This window comes from Neoarius graeffei, chromosome 14 (assembly GCF_027579695.1).
Source record: "Neoarius graeffei isolate fNeoGra1 chromosome 14, fNeoGra1.pri, whole genome shotgun sequence".
NCBI classification, from domain to species: Eukaryota; Metazoa; Chordata; class Actinopteri; order Siluriformes; family Ariidae; genus Neoarius; species Neoarius graeffei.
This window is the reverse complement of record NC_083582.1, coordinates 39,023,147-39,042,688: the sequence shown is the minus strand read 5'-3', so window position 1 is coordinate 39,042,688 and position 19,542 is coordinate 39,023,147. Positions and strand designations below refer to the sequence as shown.

The window sequence follows — 19,542 nt, the reverse complement described above, 5'->3', positions numbered from 1 at the left end:
GTGTTTCTTTTTCTGTCCATTCACCCCAACACACTTTTTTTTCTTTCAGAGAGACCGCAATGCATGATGGGATACATTGCTTGATTAGTGACCATCAGTTGTTCACTACTTTTCATGATGCATGATATCATAGATGAGACTCAGTCAGGTTTTATGGAAAATAAACACATTTCAAATAACATTCGCCTAGTGCTAGATATACTAGACTATCCTGAGTACATTCAGAATGACGGTTTCATTATATTTCTGGATTTTTACAAAGCTTTCGATTCAATTGAGCACGAATTTATTTTTTAAACACTTAACAAATTTGGCTTTGGTGATTTTTTTCTGTAGAACTATAAGAACTCTATATTGTAACGGTAATAGCTCGATTAAATTAAAGAATGGCTCATCCTCCAGGTTTGAATTAAAACGTGGCATTCGTCAAGGCTGTCCCATTTCCCCGTATTTATTTTTGCTGTGTACCCAATTATTGGCTAATCATATTAAGAGCAGTGGTCTAAAGGGAATGTCTGTGTTAGGCTGGGCAGACACTGTGCGATTTTTTCAATCGCGGTATTTAGCTGCTGCTCACACTGTACGAGTGAATCGCAGGGGTAAACAGCACGCAGCTTACGATTCCTGTTCTCACACTATACGATCCGATGCTCGGATGCGATCTGACTGCTCACACTGTACTTCCATACTTCCAGATTCTTGTATCCGGAACTGCAACGTGAATAGTGTTGTGACGTTCGCGAACGAACCGATTCTTTTGAACGGCTCCTAGGCATGAACGATGAGAACCGAGTCTCGAGCTGGGGGAGCCGTTCTTTCTGTCGTTCTTTTTCTGTACTGTGTTTCAGATAGTTTATAATGTTGTTGTGTGATATTAATGATAATATTGTGGGAAAACTACTTTGCACGGACGTTCATTTAGTTTATTCTATCGTCATTTTGTTTGTTCCATTTTTGTGTATTTAATTTATTTATCTGTTTTGTATCTCAGACTTAAATATTTTTGTAAAACAAGTGTTTTTCTATAAAATGTTCTTGATAACTATGTTCTTGAGTGGGTTCTTTTTTTTTTTTACAGAAAAGCCGTTCTGCATGGACATTCATTGAAGCCCTCATTGTTTTTTAATGGTTATTTATGAGCGTTTAGGGGTTACAATAATGTAAGTCTAGGTTGCTTTATATAAAAGGTATGTCCAGAAATATTGATGTCACTGTCTAAGCAGAGGGATCTGGCTTCTTTAGACGCTGTCTTCTTAAAACTGAATAAATATTTTAAAAAAGAGCCAAATGAGCCAGTCTTTTGAACGGCTCTTTTCAAAGAACGGATCACAAAGATGCGGATCCCATCAAAGAGCCATAAATCCCATCTACTGTACGTGAAGAAGAAGAGGAGACCGGAAGTGCTGCTCAGTGTTTTTCTCTTCCGTATCTGTGTTCGCGCATGTGCAGTGTGACAGGTTGAGGTAAATCGGCTCGTGACACTGCTTCAACAGTGCGATAGCCTCACGACGGGCGACCAGGATTTCAAACAGGTTTGATTTTCATCCGATCGATCGGGAGGAGGTCGTGAGGTGTTAATCGCTTGTCGTTACCCCATGTAGAGTAGAGTGGGGGGAAAAGCCCCTCTTAAGGAAAATTCAATTTTTCTCCAAGTTGAAATGAACCATGTGTTGTTTTAATCATAGTTTTTGACAACAGTGACATGAAAAATAATGCCACCTAAAGTTTGCCTTTAACAAAAACAAACATTGTGCCAAGGGGGCCTTTTACACCCCCCCCCCCCCCAGTGGGGTAAAAGGCCCCCTGAGGTGGGGCAATAGGCCCCCTCACTCAAAAAAAGCTGTTTGGATAGCAAAAGTGTTTACTTAAGCCTAATGTGAAAGAAACAAGAAAATATCCCTGAATTAATGAATAGATGCATTATTTTATTATATTTCGCATTTTAATTTCAATATAATTTTGTGTGGATTGAACATGAATTAACAAAGAACAAGCTATTCATTAATTCAGGGATATTTTCTTGTTTTTTTGAGTGAGGGGGCCTATTGCCCCACCTCAGGGGGCCTTTTACCCCACTGGGGGGGTAAAAGGCCCCCTTGGCACAATGTTTGTTTTTGTTAAAAAAAAAAAAAAGTATTAACTTTAGGCAAACTTTAGGTGGCATTATTGTTCATGTCACTGTTGTCAAAAACTATGATTAAAATTAACACATGGTTCATTTCAACTTGGAGAAAAACTGAATTTTCCTTAAGGGGGGCTTTTCCCCCCACTCTAATGATGATAAAAGGAAACGATGCCCCCTGGGGGCCATTTACCCCGCCATTAAGGGGGCGTTTTACCCCACAGACCACACTTTTACAAAAAAGGGTCTTACTTTCAAAATGTGATTCAACTTTTTATACCTAATGTATTTTTTTTAACGTACTGACTTGTCTACTCATACCACATACACAGCTGTGATATCTGACGAAATAGCAGCTATCTAAATACAGTTTTACTGATATCTGAAAATTATATCACTTACCATGAAATTTGATTTCTCTCCGCTGCGTTGCTGATATGCGATCCACAGTGGATATTTGTATATCCTTGTTGTCAAGCCAGTCCATAGCAACAATAGAAATGTAACTGTGCGCCATCTGGTGGTTATTTTGGGTACAACAGGCCGGGGGCCTTTTACCCCACGGGGGAGTATTACCCCACTCTATACTACACGATCCGAGATGCACGATTGAGCCAAAAATCGGCCCGATCTCCAAAATAGTCGCACGAGTGAAAATCGTGTCAAAATCGGACCAAAAATCGCACAGTGTCTGCCCAGCCTAGACGTTATTCAGGCTTTTTCTTTAGTGTCAGGTCTTTATTTGAATGTGAACAAATGTGAACTGATGGCAGTAAAAGGTTGTAATGCTGTTTCTATTTCTAATATACCAGTAAAGGAACAAGTTACCTATTTGGGCATAGTCATAACTAAGGATTAGAATCTCAGGTGTAGTATTAACTTTAACCCCATAATTGATAAGACCAAAAAAAAAAACTTAATATGTGGCTTCAGAGAGATTTGTCTTTGAAGGGTAGGATTCTACTCTCAAAAGCAGAAGGCATATCCAGATTGACATATGCAGCAGTAGCGTTGGGTGTGGATAGCAAAATTTGTAAACATATTGACCAGTTACTCTATAATTTTGTTTGGAAAAACAAAACACATTATATTAAAAAATCTGTTATGATGAATGACTACAACAAGGGTGGCCTCAACTTCATCGACTTTAGTATCCTGAATAACACCTTTAAAGTTAATTGGATTAAAAAGCACTTAAAAGAACCTGCGTCCATATGGAATTTTATCTCTTGTCATGTGTTTTCTCAGTTGGGTGGCTTGAAGTTTATTTTACTTTGCAATTACAACATTGATAGGCTATCGTTGTCAAACTTTCACAAGCAAGCTCTTTTGTCTTGGTCTCGTATTTACAAGCACAATTTCTCTCCAAATACTTACTTACTTTGGAATAATAGGGATATATGTTATAAAAAGAAATCTATATTTTTTGATAACTGGTTTAGGAATGGAATTGTTTTAGTAAACCAACTTATTAATGAGCAGGGTAATCTTTTCAGCTATCAAGAATTTCTTCAGAGTGTAAAAAATACCTGTAACTCCTAAACAATTTGCCATTGTTTTTGATGCAATTCCAGTGGGAGTGGTCATGCTCTTGAAAGGATATTCTTCTTCTTTTGTGACTACTCAACTTGATCCTCTTAAAACATATGTTGGTGAAATATGCTTTAGGTCCACTAACTGTAATAATAACCGATATGTGCGCAATCTATTTCTAAAGGACTTTATTTCAGTACCATGTGCTATCTCAGCTTGGAGTGGATATGCCCAAGATATATGTTGGGCCAAGACTTGGACGCTACCCAGCAGATTTCTACTAGTTAATAAAGTAAAAGAAGTTTCTTTTAAAATTATGCATCGTTGTTACCCGGTGAAATCTTACTTAGCTAAGTTCAGAAAAGATATTAATACCAATTGTACCTTTTGTAATACACATTCAGAATCACTCATTCATCTCTTTTGGTTTTGTGACTTCTCAAAAGACTTTTGGCGTAAAATCTGTCGTTTTATAATTGACCATATCTGTGATACTTTTCAGTTACGTTTACAAGATGTTTTATTTGGTTTTACCACTTATAGCAAGGAGTTGGAGGAGGAATATTTTCTTTGTAATTTAATTATTATTTTAGCTAAATTCCATATTCATAAGTGCAAGGTCATAAAAATTAAGCCATCCTTTACTTATTTTTTTAAAGATCTAGAGATTTATATTAATACCATTTCTGCCTCACTTAACACAAAAGCTATCGAAACTGTGTACGAAGTTTAATATTGTATTGTAAATGTGTGTTTTTGCTTTATGTATGTATACTGTATAACCCCTGGCATGTAGTTATTGTATCTTTCTCTCGTTTATACAATTCTGTAATTGTTTGTTATCTGTAATTTAAAAAAAAACTTTTCATGATGCATTGTGGGATACTTTGAGTGCACTGTACTGTATAGGGTGTGTGAGAGAGTGAGGGTGCAACACTTAAAAACTTCCGATGAGTCAGGTGTTCTGATAAATGGTCCTACTGTACATCCGCGAAGCGTCCTACGGTAGGAGGGGATGTCAGACATGTCTGTTGGGCAGTCCTACATTGCAGGAAATCCTACAGTGTGATTCAACTTTAACTTTTAGTCATAGTTCGCGGTTTTTCCCTCTGCAAAGAACATGCTTCTACACTGATACAACGTCCACCAACCCTGTCAGAATTCATATGAATGTAGGACGTTCTGACAATTCAAACGACTCCGTCAGAATATGCTTTTACATTCATATGAATCTAGGACGCTCTGACTCTTCAGTTGACCCTGTCAGAACATGTAGAATTAATAGTTTTTTTGGTCACTATTCACAAGTACCATTTGCTCTATTAAAATGAGTGTAGGACGTTCTTACAACTCAAATGACGCCGCAGGACGTTCTCACAACTCATATGACCCCATCAGAATATGCTTCTACATTAATAAATGAATGTAGGATGTTCTGACAATTCAAAAGACCCCTTCAGAATATGCTTCTACATTAAAATAGGAGTGTAGGACGTTCTTACAACTCAAATGACGCCGCAGGACGTTCTGACAACTCATATGACCACGTCAGAATATGCGTCTACAGTAAGTAGGACGTTCTGACTATTTAAATGACCATCGGAATATGTTTTTACAATATGAATGTAGGGTGTTCTGATGTATGCTTCTACATTAAAATAGGAGTGTAGGATGTTCTTACAACTCAAATGACCACATCAGAATATGCTTCTACATTAATAAATGAATGTAGGATGTTCTGACAATTCAAAAGACCCCTTCAGAATATGCTTCTACATTAAAATATGAGTGTAGGACATTCTTACAACTCAAATGACGCTGCAGGACATTCTGACAACTCATATGACCTTGTCAGAACATGCTTCTACAGTAAGTAGGACGTTCTGACTATTTAAATGACCATCGGAATATGTTTTTACAATATGAATGTAGGGTGTTCTGATGTATGCTTCTACATTAAAATAGGAGTGTAGGATGTTCTTACAACTCAAATGACCACATCAGAATATGCTTCTACATTAATAAATGAATGTAGGATGTTCTGACAATTCAAAAGACCCCTTCAGAATATGCTTCTACATTAAAATATGAGTGTAGGACATTCTTACAACTCAAATGACGCTGCAGGACATTCTGACAACTCATATGACCTTGTCAGAACATGCTTCTACAGTAAGTAGGACGTTCTGACTATTTAAATGACCATCGGAATATGTTTTTACAATATGAATGTAGGGTGTTCTGATGTATGCTTCTACATTAAAATAGGAGTGTAGGATGTTCTTACAACTCAAATGACCACATCAGAATATGCTTCTACATTAATAAATGAATGTAGGATGTTCTGACAATTCAAAAGACCCCTTCAGAATATGCTTCTACATTAAAATATGAGTGTAGGACATTCTTACAACTCAAATGACGCTGCAGGACATTCTGACAACTCATATGACCTTGTCAGAACATGCTTCTACAGTAAGTAGGACGTTCTGACTATTCAAATGACCATCGGAATATGTTTTTACAATATATGAATGTAGGGTGTTCTGACATATGCTTCTACATTAAAATAGGAGTGTAGGACGTTCTTACAACTCAAATGACGCCGCAGGACGTTCTGACAACTCATATGACCACGTCAGAATATGCTTCTACAGTAAGTAGGATGTTCTGACTATTCAAATGACCATCGGAATATGTTTTTACAATATATGAATGTAGGGTGTTCTGACATATGCTTCTACATTAAAATAGGAGTGTAGGATGTTCTTACAACTCAAATGACGCCGCAGGACGTTCTCACAACTCATATGACCCTATCAGAATATGCTTCTACATTAATAAATGAATGTAGGATGTTCTGACAATTCAAAAGACCCCTTCAGAATATGCTTCTACATTAAAATATGAGTGTAGGACATTCTTACTACTCAAATGACGCCTCAGGACGTTCTGACAACTCATATGACCCCGTCAGAATATGCTTCTACAGTAAGTAGGACGTTCTGACTATTCAAATGACCATCGGAATATGTTTTTACAATATATGAATGTAGGGTGTTCTGACATATGCTTCTACATTAAAATAGGAGTGTAGGACGTTCTGACAGTTCAAACGACCTCGTCAGAATATTCTTTTACTTTAATATATGAATGCAGGATTTTCTGACAACTCAATAACCATTAGAATATGCACATTACATTACAAAACACATTAACATATGAATGTAGGAAGTTTTGACAATTCAAATGACCCCACCAGAATATACTACACTCACTGTAAAAAAGAATAAGTTAAGCTTACTTGAAAAAAAGGTGGAAACTCATTGCCTCAAATAAATGAAGTAATATAACTTGTTCTCTTTCAAGTCATCTTTACTTTACGTTTAAAAGTAATCTCCACTGAAAATATTTGTTATCCTTACTTGGAACTTGAATGTTGAGGTTGCTTAAAACCAACTAGTACTTTACTTCATACCAGCTAGTAAAGGTTACTTGGAGCAAAGTTGTGTTTACTGGTGTTAAATGGGTTTCTCTTACTTTCAGCTGCGTAATGTTAGATTAAGTAGTAAAGATTGAATGCACACCGTTAATCTGCACCGTTTATAGCACGGCTGATGTAGGACAAAAATCTGTTCAAATGCCAAGAAATGACGTTTTGTGCTCTGAGCATGCGCAGTGGGGCTTTGTAGGACGCATTGTAGGACAGTTTATCAGAACACCTGTTCTCTGTCAAATATTTCCGCAAAGTATTTATGTATAAATAAAAATAATTAGTTGAAAAATACAATGATAATAATAATAATAAAGCAGCTACTGACAATGATAAACGAATCATTCATGAATAATTATCAGCCTTTATACTATTCTATACTACAAACTATAATTTTGCGGACACCTGACCATCCCACCCATGTGTGTTCCTTCCTCAAGCCGTTGCTACAAAGTTTGTCCGCCTTTGTATTCTGTAGCTTTACCATTCCTCTTCACTGGAACGAAGACTCTCAAACCTGTTCCAGCATGACAATGCTCCTGTGCACAAAGCAAACTCCGTAAAGACATGGTTTGCAGACCCCTGACCTTAAAGTGCATATCCTGGACCAATTTCGTTTTTTTTTTATATGAAAGTATGTCCTTTTACACATTCATCCAGAAGGGTAATTTTGCACAAGGCCATCTGTCTACAGCAGAAAAAAAAAATAAAACGCGTCTGGAAAAATCCCAAAGGAGTCTGGAGCCAGATTCGTGACGTCACCTGCGGAAGCGCCAGCAGGCTGCGCGAGCTTTGCACGGTTTCAGTGCACAGCCTGTGTAGACCAAGTTTATCAGCTAGCGATTTTTCATTGAAATATGGAATTGCCACCTGAGCGCAATGTTACTTCACCTTTGGATGAAGAATATAATGAGATGTCAGAGTTGGGGCTTCATCTGTTTGGATTTGATGATGATTCAAGTAGCGAAGACGACGGAGACAACACCGGGGATGTAAATAATACGGTCGTTTTCTCATAAACCAGCGCTGACGTAGGATTCAGAGGGAGGCGTCCCACACGTGACGTCACGAAAATCAGCGTTTGCCGGGAAATCCAAATCCCAAGTTTTTTCAGAGGTGGACCAATTCACATCAAATGGCTTGATCTCAACTGAATTTCTCTGGTATTGCACAAGGTAAAACAATTGCACAAAATGTGACAGATATTTGACCAAAGTTTAATATAAAATAGAATTACATTGATCTTGCTCCTGAATTTACCTGTGATATGCACTTTAACCCGACTGAATCCCTTTAGGATGAACTGGTCTACCGTCGGCGGCATGGTGGTTAGCACTGTCTCCTCACAGCAAGAAGGTCCTGGGTTCAAGCCCAGCGAGGGCTTTTCTGTGTGGAGTTTACATGTTCTCCCCGTGTCTGTGTGGGTTTCTTCCGGGTGCTCCGGTTTCCCCCACAGTCCAAAGGCATGCAGGTTAGGCTAAGTGATGGCTCTAAATTGACCGTAGGTGTGAATGAGAGTGTGAATGGTTGGTGGTCTCCATGTATCAGCCCTGCGATGACCTGGCGACTTGTCCAGGGTGTACCCCGCCTCTCACCCATAGTCAGCTGGGATAGGCTCCAGCTTGCCTGCAGGACAGGATAAACGGCTACAGATGATGGATGAATGGTATACCGTCTAAACCCCACGCCTTCTCACCTGACCTCACGAAAGCTCTTGTGGCTGAATGAACACAAGTCCCCACAGCCAGGCTCCAAAACTTAGTGGAAAGCCTTCCCAGAACAGTAGAGGTTATTATAATTGCACTGAGAGCCTGCTGACGTACTACATCTCTGTGTGGTATGCCAGCTGTAGAGAGTGGCTTCAGACAGTTTTCACCCGAGTCATCAGTTGTTTGACCTGCTGCCGTCTGGGAGGCGCTACAGGTGCATCAGGTCCAGGACTAACAGACTCAAGAACAGTTTTATCCCTCGAGCCATAACCCTGCTCAATGCTAGCATGCACTAAACCCACTCCTTGTTGACTGTTCCATATTATTTATCATCCATCATTAGTTATCTACCTCAGTAGTGCAACAATAACAAATGCAATATGCACTTTGTGGGTTTTTTTCGTAGATGGATCTAAGTTTTGGGTACTGTTCTATTTTATGTGGCCTTCCCCCCTCTATTCTATTCATATGCGGTCTTGCACTTTAAGGTTAGCTTTTAATTTTGTTGTACTTATTACAATGACAAATTCTGATGCTGAGAATAGCAAAGGAGCAACTAAATCTGGAATGGGATGTTCAACAAACACATATGGATGGGTGTGATGGTCAGGTGCCCTTTGGCAATATAGTCTGTCCATCAGCAAAAAAAAAAATCCTAAAGAGAATACTGCCTACCTACCTACTGTATATTATTCCATTATTGGGCAAAAGTCCTATTACCTTCAGGATATTAAATATACCATTCAAGTTAAAACTTCCATTACTGTATATCCAAACATCTCATTTAGGCAACAGTAAGGGACAGACTGGCAGATTGTTTCATTTCAGCAGCTTTGCATTTCTTCTGTGCATTACAAAGTTAAACTTTTCATCCCAAAATATCTTCCTGGTGTTCAGTTTTGAATGTCAGATCAATTCAGGACAAGAATACACCACAGCATTCAACGTTCATTCCCATATATTACCATGGTAGAAGACCTGGCAATCATATAACCTGAAAGATCTTGGGGCTTAAAAAAATCCTCTCATATCTCATTATCTCTAGCCGCTTTATCCTGTTCTACAGGGTCGCAGGCAAGCTGGAGCCTATCCCAGCTGACTACGGGCGAAAGGCAGGGTACTCCCTGGACAAGTCGCCAGGTCATCACAGGGCTGACACATAGACACAGACAACCATTCACACTCACATTCACACCTACGGTCAATTTAGAGTCACCAGTTAACCTAACCTGCATGTCTTTGGACTGTGGGGGAAACCGGAGCACCTGGAGGAAACCCATGCGGACACGGGGAGAACATGCAAACTCCGCACAGAAAGGCCCTCGCTGGCCACGGAGCTCGAACTCAGACCTTCTTGCTGTGAGGTGACAGCGCTAACCACTACACCACCGTGCCGCCCGGCTTATAAAATATTTGACAATATGTTTAGTGTATTTGCGGGGGGGAGAAAAAAAAAAAGTGTGTCTCAAATGATCTTTATTTGAGATGGAGGTCATGTGAAAGTTAACTTAAAAAAAAAAAAATTAGATATCAGAACTGAGAAAAGAGAAACAGAAACATCACTCAGTAAATTCCTAACCCAATTTGCATCAATGCCCATCCCACAGATTACAAATAAAGACTTATGTAACGAAAACTCAATATACAAATCATGCTTTACAGCTATTTGGGCAAAGTTGGTTTTAATAATAATAATAATAATAATAATAATAATAATAATAATGTTCAATGCATAAAAATCAGTTTATTCCTCCATTACTTTCTATGCTCCCTTGATAAACTTTCATACACCAGACTTTTAGAGTGACCGGATAAGATGCAAGTCAGCTCAAATATTTTGCCATTAAACAAGGAAAAGCAAATATAAAATCAAGTGTATTATTGAAGTAAATAAAATGCCCAATTAATAAAAAAAACTCATTTAAGCAAGAAAAATAAGGCAGTGTGTCAATACTGCAAGCTAATGCAAGTATGACTGACGGGCACAATATCAAATGTTGACTCTTACACTGCTACACACTTGATTATTCCGATATACTCAATCATTTAGGAAAACACTTAAAGACGCATTTTTTTATTCTTTAAAAAAAAAAGTGAGGCGACCAGAGCATGAGGTAAACCTCTATACTGAGATTATTTTTCATTAACACAATTTTTCCACAGAGTAATTAAATCCATCCAAATCAACTGTGCAGTTTCAATATATAAAAATGTACCATATTTTCTAGAAAATAAGTCGCTCCGGAGTACAAAACCCTACCGATCAATTTATATGTCACATCACTTTAGTGCCAAGTAATACTTACGTACTGTAAATATTGTTTTCTGAGCTGATGCATTTCCTGCAGTCCTCATTTTAAATCCCTGTGTCAGGTCTGGAACACATCTGTCCATCTATAAAAATGACGGAATGCTGAAGTTCTGGAAATGCTCAAACTCCTCACTCACGTTCTAAGTAGCTCCTGCATGCTTCATCGTTTCGTATTTCTCAACTGGGCTTAGAATAAAGGCTTTCGTTTTGCAGACGATTTGATTTCTAAAATCACCATGACAACGATATTTTTTGTTTACCAGCATGATGATTACTGATAATTTCATTTTCTGTATTTTCCCGTCACTACTGGAGGAACACAAAAACTATAAAATCTCTTATTAATGGCAATTGGGAGTGTTGCGTGCACGCACGCGCACACACACACGAGGGTTGGGCAGCACGAGCAGCAGTTGCATCTTACATTCTAGAAAACACGGTACATTCAGTCAAATCCCAAACCTTTTACAAACCAACAGCACCCTGCATAAGAATAATCCCCATCAACCATTATACAGTAACAAATTTGATACATTTGACAGCGGGGTTTTTGTTGCCACAAGCCAAATTGAAGTGATTTCTGATAGAGAATGCTTCATTTCTTTTATAAGTAATAAAAAAAGGGTAAGATGTGTAAAACGTGGATACTGGAGGAGTCGTGTGATTAACGTGGTTTGAAACCGGAACTGTCCCAGAGCTGGTCAGGGTCTGAAGAAAATAACAGATCCATGTTGTACTCCTCGGGCATCTTACACAAACGTGGCATCAGCGGTGTCCTGCGCTTACGCTAAAGCTCTGTCTCTAGCACTCGTTTAAGCTGGCAAACTCAGCTTCTTCCCTTTCAACACTATGAACAGAATGACAGAAAAAAAAAACCCATTAAATGGGGTGACAATTTATACAGGAGCTCATCACATTTTAATAGCCTTCAATTCACTCCTAACCGTCGGGTAAAAGTAAAGCAGAACACAAGGACGGAAATTCAGCGAAACACGTCAGCACGTGGCTTTTATGACAAGTTCTAAACTCCAGTAGTCGCTTACCTTTCGTTACATAGAGATAGAAGAAATCACAATAAAGGATTGTCTGAACGACGCCTGCCACGATGGCAATCATGTCAAAGAAGCCTTCAGAGTAGTAGCGCCAGACCCAGTTGATGAGATACAGGGCACGATAGAGGCCCAGGAAAAACAGATAGTGTGTGGTGATGGTCTCAGCTTCTCCAGTCTTACTGATCATGAAGAGCTGAGGAAGGATGGCCACCGACTCCAAGTAGATCGAGAAAGTCCACAGGATCTACAGCAAATCGACAGGAAGGAAACCGCAAGAGAAAACCAAGCTCAATACACAATCACTCGAGTTTAAATACTGTTTCAGCATACTCTGATCGGCTTCCCTTCACCTGTCTGTTCTGTATTTAGCCCCATTCGGTTTTATACATGAGAGGTGGGGTAATGGAATTTTTCCAGAAGAATCCTTGGGATTTTAGTCTTGTCCAAAGACAGCGGGTTAATTTTTTTAAACGCAGTTTTTGCACACGTCTGGAAAGGCTGCAACGTATTTACCATCTATAAAATGACCAGCATATAAATCAACCCAAGAAATGTAGTACACATGTTGATAGGTTGCTAAAGCAGGGCTCGACATTAAGGACTGCCCGATTGCCCAGGGCAAGTGGGATATGTCCCCGACCAGGCAAGTTAGAATGAGCATATATTATGAACTAGCACCACAAAAATTAGGCTTTTTGATGTTTTATTTCAGTTCCTAAAAGCGTCCCTCACTACGTATCTGGCATTATGTCTTGGCTGTTTTCTTAGTCTCGGTTTCAAGTTATTTTGTATACCCCCGCTGTTGCAGTATGGTATGCGTACTGTTTATAGACCCCTTGTGTATGACGTCACGCATCACGTGATAATTACAGCTGGGGTCAGACAGACACCGTCTTTCATGCAAGCAAGACTTAATCTGTCTTCAACATGGTTCATTTTTGTGCTGTTTTTGCTTGTTCAAACAGAGAAATAGATAAAAGGCGTTACCGTCTCCCCGCTATCAAGGAAAATGTTAACAAATAGAAGCAAATGCTTTAAGAACAACAGGGAAATGAGTAGTTAAAGAATACGAGGAGAGGAGCTCAGCCTGAAAACTCCAGAGAAATTCACAATTGTATTTAAAATGTATTTTACAAAAACAGAAAGTCAGAAGTGAGGATGGAAGAGAGTTTGCTTAAGAATCTCGTTTTGTTTTTTCTGCTCGCATTCGAGTCAGCGCCTTCATGAAAGCGTTTTTTTTTTTTTTACAGGTGAAGCCGCTTCCTTAATCGACACAGAAAACCCAGATTGGTTTCAAACAACCCGGGGATTAAAAAAAAAAAAAAAAAAAAAACCACAACAAGGAGCAACATGTGTGATAAATCCTGAAAGAACAGAACAGATTAAGAGCAGAGAGAGCCCTTATGGATGATGATAAAAAAAAATCTGATAAATATTTTGCACAGGACTGTGCTCCTCTGAACACAGTCCTGTGCAAAATATTTATCAGGTTTTTTTTTTGTTATATCATCCACCTCTAGGTTTAAAATAAATAAATAAATAAATAAATAAATGAAAATTAAAAAAAAACAAAAAAACCACTCACACCCACCACCCGCGCTGCGTCATCACAGACCGGCTGCACTGATTTAGTTATAGGTTGCCAGGTCTGTTAAAAAACAAAAAAAAACAAAAAAAAAACTACAACCTACACACTAAATAATTTTAAACTCAAACGTTATCCTGTCTGTCACGACGCAGCACAGGTTTTTTTTCCTTTAAACCTAGGAGATAGAGGATATAACAAAAAAAAAATTTAAAAATTTATATATATATATATATATATATATTTATATATATATATTTATTTATATATATATATATATATATATATATATATATATATATATATATATATATATAAAATTCTCAAACACCGTACTGTTGAAAAGTCTTTGCACCTTGTTTTTTTTAGATAAACTTTGTTATAGATTTCTATTACAAATCTATAATCTATATTTCTTTGTTATTCTATTTCTATTAGTGATAATATTGAGGGGAAAGTGGAAACTAACCCCCACTTGCCCCCCAGGGCAAGTGGGTTTAAAAGTTAATGTCGAGCCCTGTAAAGTTTCCATTATATCCCACGGGAAAAGAGGTTTTGCACTTTTTTTTTGTTCCTCAGTATAAAAAGATAAACAGTCTGGAAGCAAAAACAAATACTGAGAGTGTGAAACACAGAATAACAAAATACAAACACTGTCTAAAAGGATGCGTTTTTGAGTTCCAAGCACAGTTTCAGCATACACGTTATGTGACTTATTAGGCACGTAACAATATCGTGCGACAATAAATCGCAATACGATTCGAATCAATGAAACATCAAAAAACTGAAAATCACCATTACTATCAGGCTGTGTAATCTTAATTTTTCCAAGCTGTAATTGTGTTGTTTGGACAGCAGAGGGCGCATAATAGTGGGACGCCACGTGACTCCACCCTAGGTGGAAGTAACATGGCTTTAAAGCCGCTATAGATGACTTGCAACCACGTGATCCAAATATGCTACGTCATGAGCGTCCGCCATGATGGTGGATACACAAAGCAACTAGGATGACAGCTGCTGAAAGCGTGTCTGTAAACAATGCTGAATTTTCCTCAGTATTCCCACGATTTAAACGATTGAGCGAAGATGCGATACAAAGAGAAGACAGATGTGTGTGGTTTTGACCCATATTATTTAAAAAAACTCAGACTTTTCTGAACATAAGATGCTTCTACCGACCATCGAGTACAAATACAGGGTCATTTCATCCAAAGTCTTTTTCATACACACTATCAATTATTTTATATTTCAGGTAATTGTTTGTTCGAAAAAAAAAAAGGAGGAATTCTCAGTGGAATTTGACGGAAGCAAAACACATTTTTGTAAAGCAAATGAGTGCCATAGTACATGCGCTTCGACACTAAAAAGCATACTAAAGGGGATAACCACGTCGGCCCGTGCCACTTGCTAACCCCGGGATGAGTTAACTCCCTTGTCATTGCAGGCTGCTCGCTTGCATGTCTATGTTTCCGGCTGGATCATATTAAATCTTCAGGTGCAGAGTAGCGCTTTTGCAGGGGCTTCGTTCGCGAATCCCGGGCCGAGACGCCGCCCTAACGACCCGAGACCGTGCTTTTTCGAAGGGTGAGGCTTAGAGGGAGGTGCCTGTAAAACGTGGCTTCGCTGTGAACTCTCCTGGCCAAGTTATTAATTTTTAAAGCAGCTGGATCATATTAAATCTTTAGGTGCTGAGCAGCGCTCTTGCGGGACTTTCGTTCGCGAACACAGGAATACTTGAAATATAAAATAACTGATAGTGCGTATGAAAAAGGCTTTGGACGAAATGTCTTAGCTATTGGACGAAACAGTCATTGGATGAAGTGTCCTGATCCCCTTGTCTCCTCTCCATACTAAGCCTCCTCTCCATACTAAGCCTCAAAGTTTCCTCGCCCTCTTTCCGAATCACGGACGGAATTCTAAAAAATCGGAACATGCCACAGTCACGAGTACTGTTGTGACTACAACCATACACAGCACAAAGATATGGCATAGCTAAAAGAATGCTTAAAGCAGTGGAAAAACAAAGGAGTTGCACACGCGTGACTATCTCTGTGTCCGAAATCGCTCACTCGTTCACTACTCCCTATATACATAGTTTTCACTGACGTCACGGCATTCCGGGGAACGCCCTCCAGCCGCCATCTTGTGGGGCAAACAAAACGGACCATCGCTATTACCGGCTACGTTATCTCGGACGAATTTATGAAGTTATATAGTCAGTTTTCTAAAATAAAAGATCAATGTCGGCAAAATCAAGCAAACGGAAGTATATAGATACATTGGACGACATCTCACGACAACGGTATGCAGCCAAACTGGCCTTGATTGGGGGAAATTGACCCCTACGAAGTGGACAAAGATAGTCTGGTTAACACCAGACCATATCACAAGTGAAATATGGTCTGGAATCCGCCTATTGAATTTCCCGTAGGGGAGGTGTGGTTTACGATTGTCAACGGCCGTTTATTGGACGTTGCGAATGTCTATCATTTGGCGTATACGTAGCCCATGGCCAATCATGGCAGTTGTACCCGGTGACGTAGTTAGAGCGACAAAGAGGCGAAGAAGAGAAGGAAAGAGAAAGAGAAGAAAGGCAAAGGCATCTGTCTTCGTGTCAACGAAAGACTGTAACGCCAAACGCTGTTCTTTTTTTAAAACAAACTTTCACTCTAAACTATTCAGAACAGCGTCTAAAGCTTGATCGAAAGTTTGGTTCGTATCGCTCGCCGCCATGTTAAATGTGATCCGTAAACAGTCCCAAATAAACTACAAGCTTCCGTTTGTCGAGTAGTACGCGTCACCGTCTTTCCACCCCTCCCCACTCTCTGATTGGCTCCCTAACTCAGGCGAGCCTTTAGACCATAGTTTCCATGCTGTCTTTTCAGATCGGAACGATTGTGCAAAGCAGCATGGGATTTCCCAGGCTAGGACAAAGATGCATTTTCAAGCGACTATGCAGGGCTGCCATCCATATCGTACCCTGATATCGTGAACTATTTCGTGAATAGTAAAAGTGCCTACACACTTGACGACCTCAAAGCATACAAGTCGTTGGAGTCATACAATTATTTTGTCTGTGGCTGGGTCCGCGAAGTCCACCATATAAAAACAAGTGACAGTCGTGTCCTAATTACAGCCAAGGTATGTAAACATTGGAATTTTAGAGCTCTCAACACTGCATATAAATGTGTGTGTGTATAATATCGAGTTGATTTAAATCAGAATTGATTTAAATCGGAAAGCTGCGCACATTTGCGCGAAGCTGCGCAGCTTTCCGATTCACTGTTTTTTTCTCATCCTTATACTTCCTATGTTTCATGGACTGTAACGGATTTGCAATTGATTGTTTATTTAAACAACTTACCACTTATAAAATGATCGGAGCAGACTTTGCTGTGTTTGGAAGGCTGATAATCCTTGCGGTTGATTCTCGCAAGCCATAGATTTCTCCTTTGTATGCTGAGTTTCTTTGTTTGCTCGCCTTCGTGCTCCCGTACAGTGGGAATTCCATAAAAGCTCTGCTTGACGTCATCATCTGACCCATTACGACAGCCGTGAATACAACAGGTGTGCACCATTGCTAACTTTAAATAGCCTGCTTGGGTTCTTTTGAAGACTTTGTACTCGCGCGTTACAATGTGTGCTCAGTGACCCGTACGGTAAGCTTGACCCGCAAGATGGCCGCCACTAGGGAATCCCCGACTCTGTGACGTCATGTGAAAACTATGTATAGGGAATTACTATATAGAGGACTATATAGTGAGCTCACTGGTAAAATGAAAAAAAGCTTTCAGACACTAGTCCGTCACGCCGGTATTTACGTCATTACTGTCGCACAATTAAAACGTGCCAGATCAGCCGGCTGGTGGGTTTTCAAAATAATAAAACACATGCATGTATATAAAATAGCAGAACTTCCAATAAATCATGGCAGGTTTCCTTAAAGGGAAAATAAGAAAGCGGCATACAAACATCTTATAAACAGCGTGATAAATTATCTTACCTCCAGAGGAGAGAAGTCGTGGTTGACAAGAAAAGCGAGGCCACCCACAGGGACGACCAGGAACTCCACCCTGAAAGTGTCATGATTGCTGTCGTAGGTGGCTTTGAACTTGGCGTAGATCAGGTACACTGTGGCGTATGCACAGCCGATGTAGATAACCTGTACCAAAAAATATGGGAAAACAGACTCATGATAACTAGGGCTGCGTACCGGTACTGTACCGTGAAAATCGATTCGGTACAGGTCCAAAATACCGGATCATGAAGTACCGGTACTGTACTGATATAAATTTACACCAACTTATTTTGTGACTGAAGATGCGTAAATCCTACCACAAAGACGAAAATTTAGCATTGGAAAAGACGTAAAACGCCGCGCTGAAACTTGGAATCGGAGCCATCTTTGATCTGAGATCCTCTCGCCACAGTTTCACGAGACGTTGCGAGAGCTTGGCTGATCCAGCGTTCTGATTGGTCAATAAGACTCAAAAGCAGGTCAACCATTTTTCCTTTGCTGGCATTGGAGGCCTTTGTTGCCTTGTGTAATTTTGCCGCGCAAGTTAAAGGCCGCGGACCGCGCGGAGTGAATTTGTTTACTCTAGTCACTTCTTGTTGTGAGACAACTTCTCAGGTACTTTGAAAGTTTGAACTATATGTTGTCTGTACTCTGTAGTACTCTAGTGTAGTCACTTCTCGCTGTGAGACAACTTATGACTTTTTGTCCCAAGTTAACCAAGTGTGAGACTGAGAGGGTGACTGAGAAGTGAGGTAGGAAACCTAGTTACGTTCGGTTTTCTTTGAATAAAGATACTGACAAGTTGTCAACAGTTTATTAATGTTTCTGTCATTATTGAAGAAGTTCAGAAGAACACATGTTAATTTGTCAAATTGTTCAGGTACAGGTCCGGACCTGTACCTAACCCTCTGTACCGGTACCTGTACCTGATGTTACATTTAGGTACGCAGCCGTAATTATAACACACAAGCAGGTAGGGTTTAAGGGAATGCATGAACATTTTCCAACACGTTTATCGCTACAATCTGTAGGAAAGTTTGTGAACCCTTTAGAATTTTCTATGTTTCTGCATAAATATGACCTAAAACATCATCAGATTTTCACACAAGTCCTAAAAGTAGATAAAGAGAACGCAGTTAAACAAATGAGACAAAAATATTATACTTGGTCATTTATTTATTGAGGAAAATGATCCAATATTACATATCTGTGAGTGGCAAAAATGTGAACCTCTAGGATTAGCAGTTAATTTGAAGGTGAAATTAGAGTCAGGTGTTTTCAATCAGTGGGATGACAGTCAGGTGTGAGTGGGCACCCTGTTTTATTTAAAGAACAGGGATCTATCAAAGTCTGATCTTCACAACACATGTTTGTGGAAGTGTATCATGGCATGAACAAAGGAGATTTCTGAGAACCTCAGAAAAAGCGTTGTTGCTGCTCATCAGGCTGGAAAAGGTTACAAAACCATCTCTAAAGAGTTTGGACTCCACCAATCCACAGTCAGACAGATTGTGTACAAATGGAGGAAATTCAAGACCATTGTTACCCTCCCCAGGAGTGGTCGACCGACAAAGATCACTCCAAGAGCAAGGTGTGTAATAGTCGGCGAGGTCACAAAGGACCCCAGGGTAACTTCTAAGCAACTGAAGGCCTCTCTCACATTGGCTAATGTTAATGTTCATGAGTCCACCATCAGGAGAACACTGAACAACAATGGTG

General features: G+C 39.4%; 1 protein-coding gene across 1 annotated transcript in view; it reads right to left on the bottom strand.

Moving 5' to 3' along the window:
* Positions 1–10,316: 10,316 nt before the first annotated feature.
* kdelr2b (KDEL endoplasmic reticulum protein retention receptor 2b) overlaps positions 10,317–19,542 on the bottom strand; it is a 32,536-nt gene continuing 23,310 nt past the window's right edge. The window contains exons 3-5 of the mRNA XM_060939626.1: positions 17,809–17,967; positions 12,212–12,464; positions 10,317–12,015 (exon numbers count right to left, since the gene is read on the bottom strand). Of these exons, the coding sequence (XP_060795609.1) occupies positions 11,981–12,015; positions 12,212–12,464; positions 17,809–17,967 (447 nt within the window). The 3' untranslated portion in view covers positions 10,317–11,980. The remainder of the gene's footprint in view (positions 12,016–12,211; positions 12,465–17,808; positions 17,968–19,542) is intronic.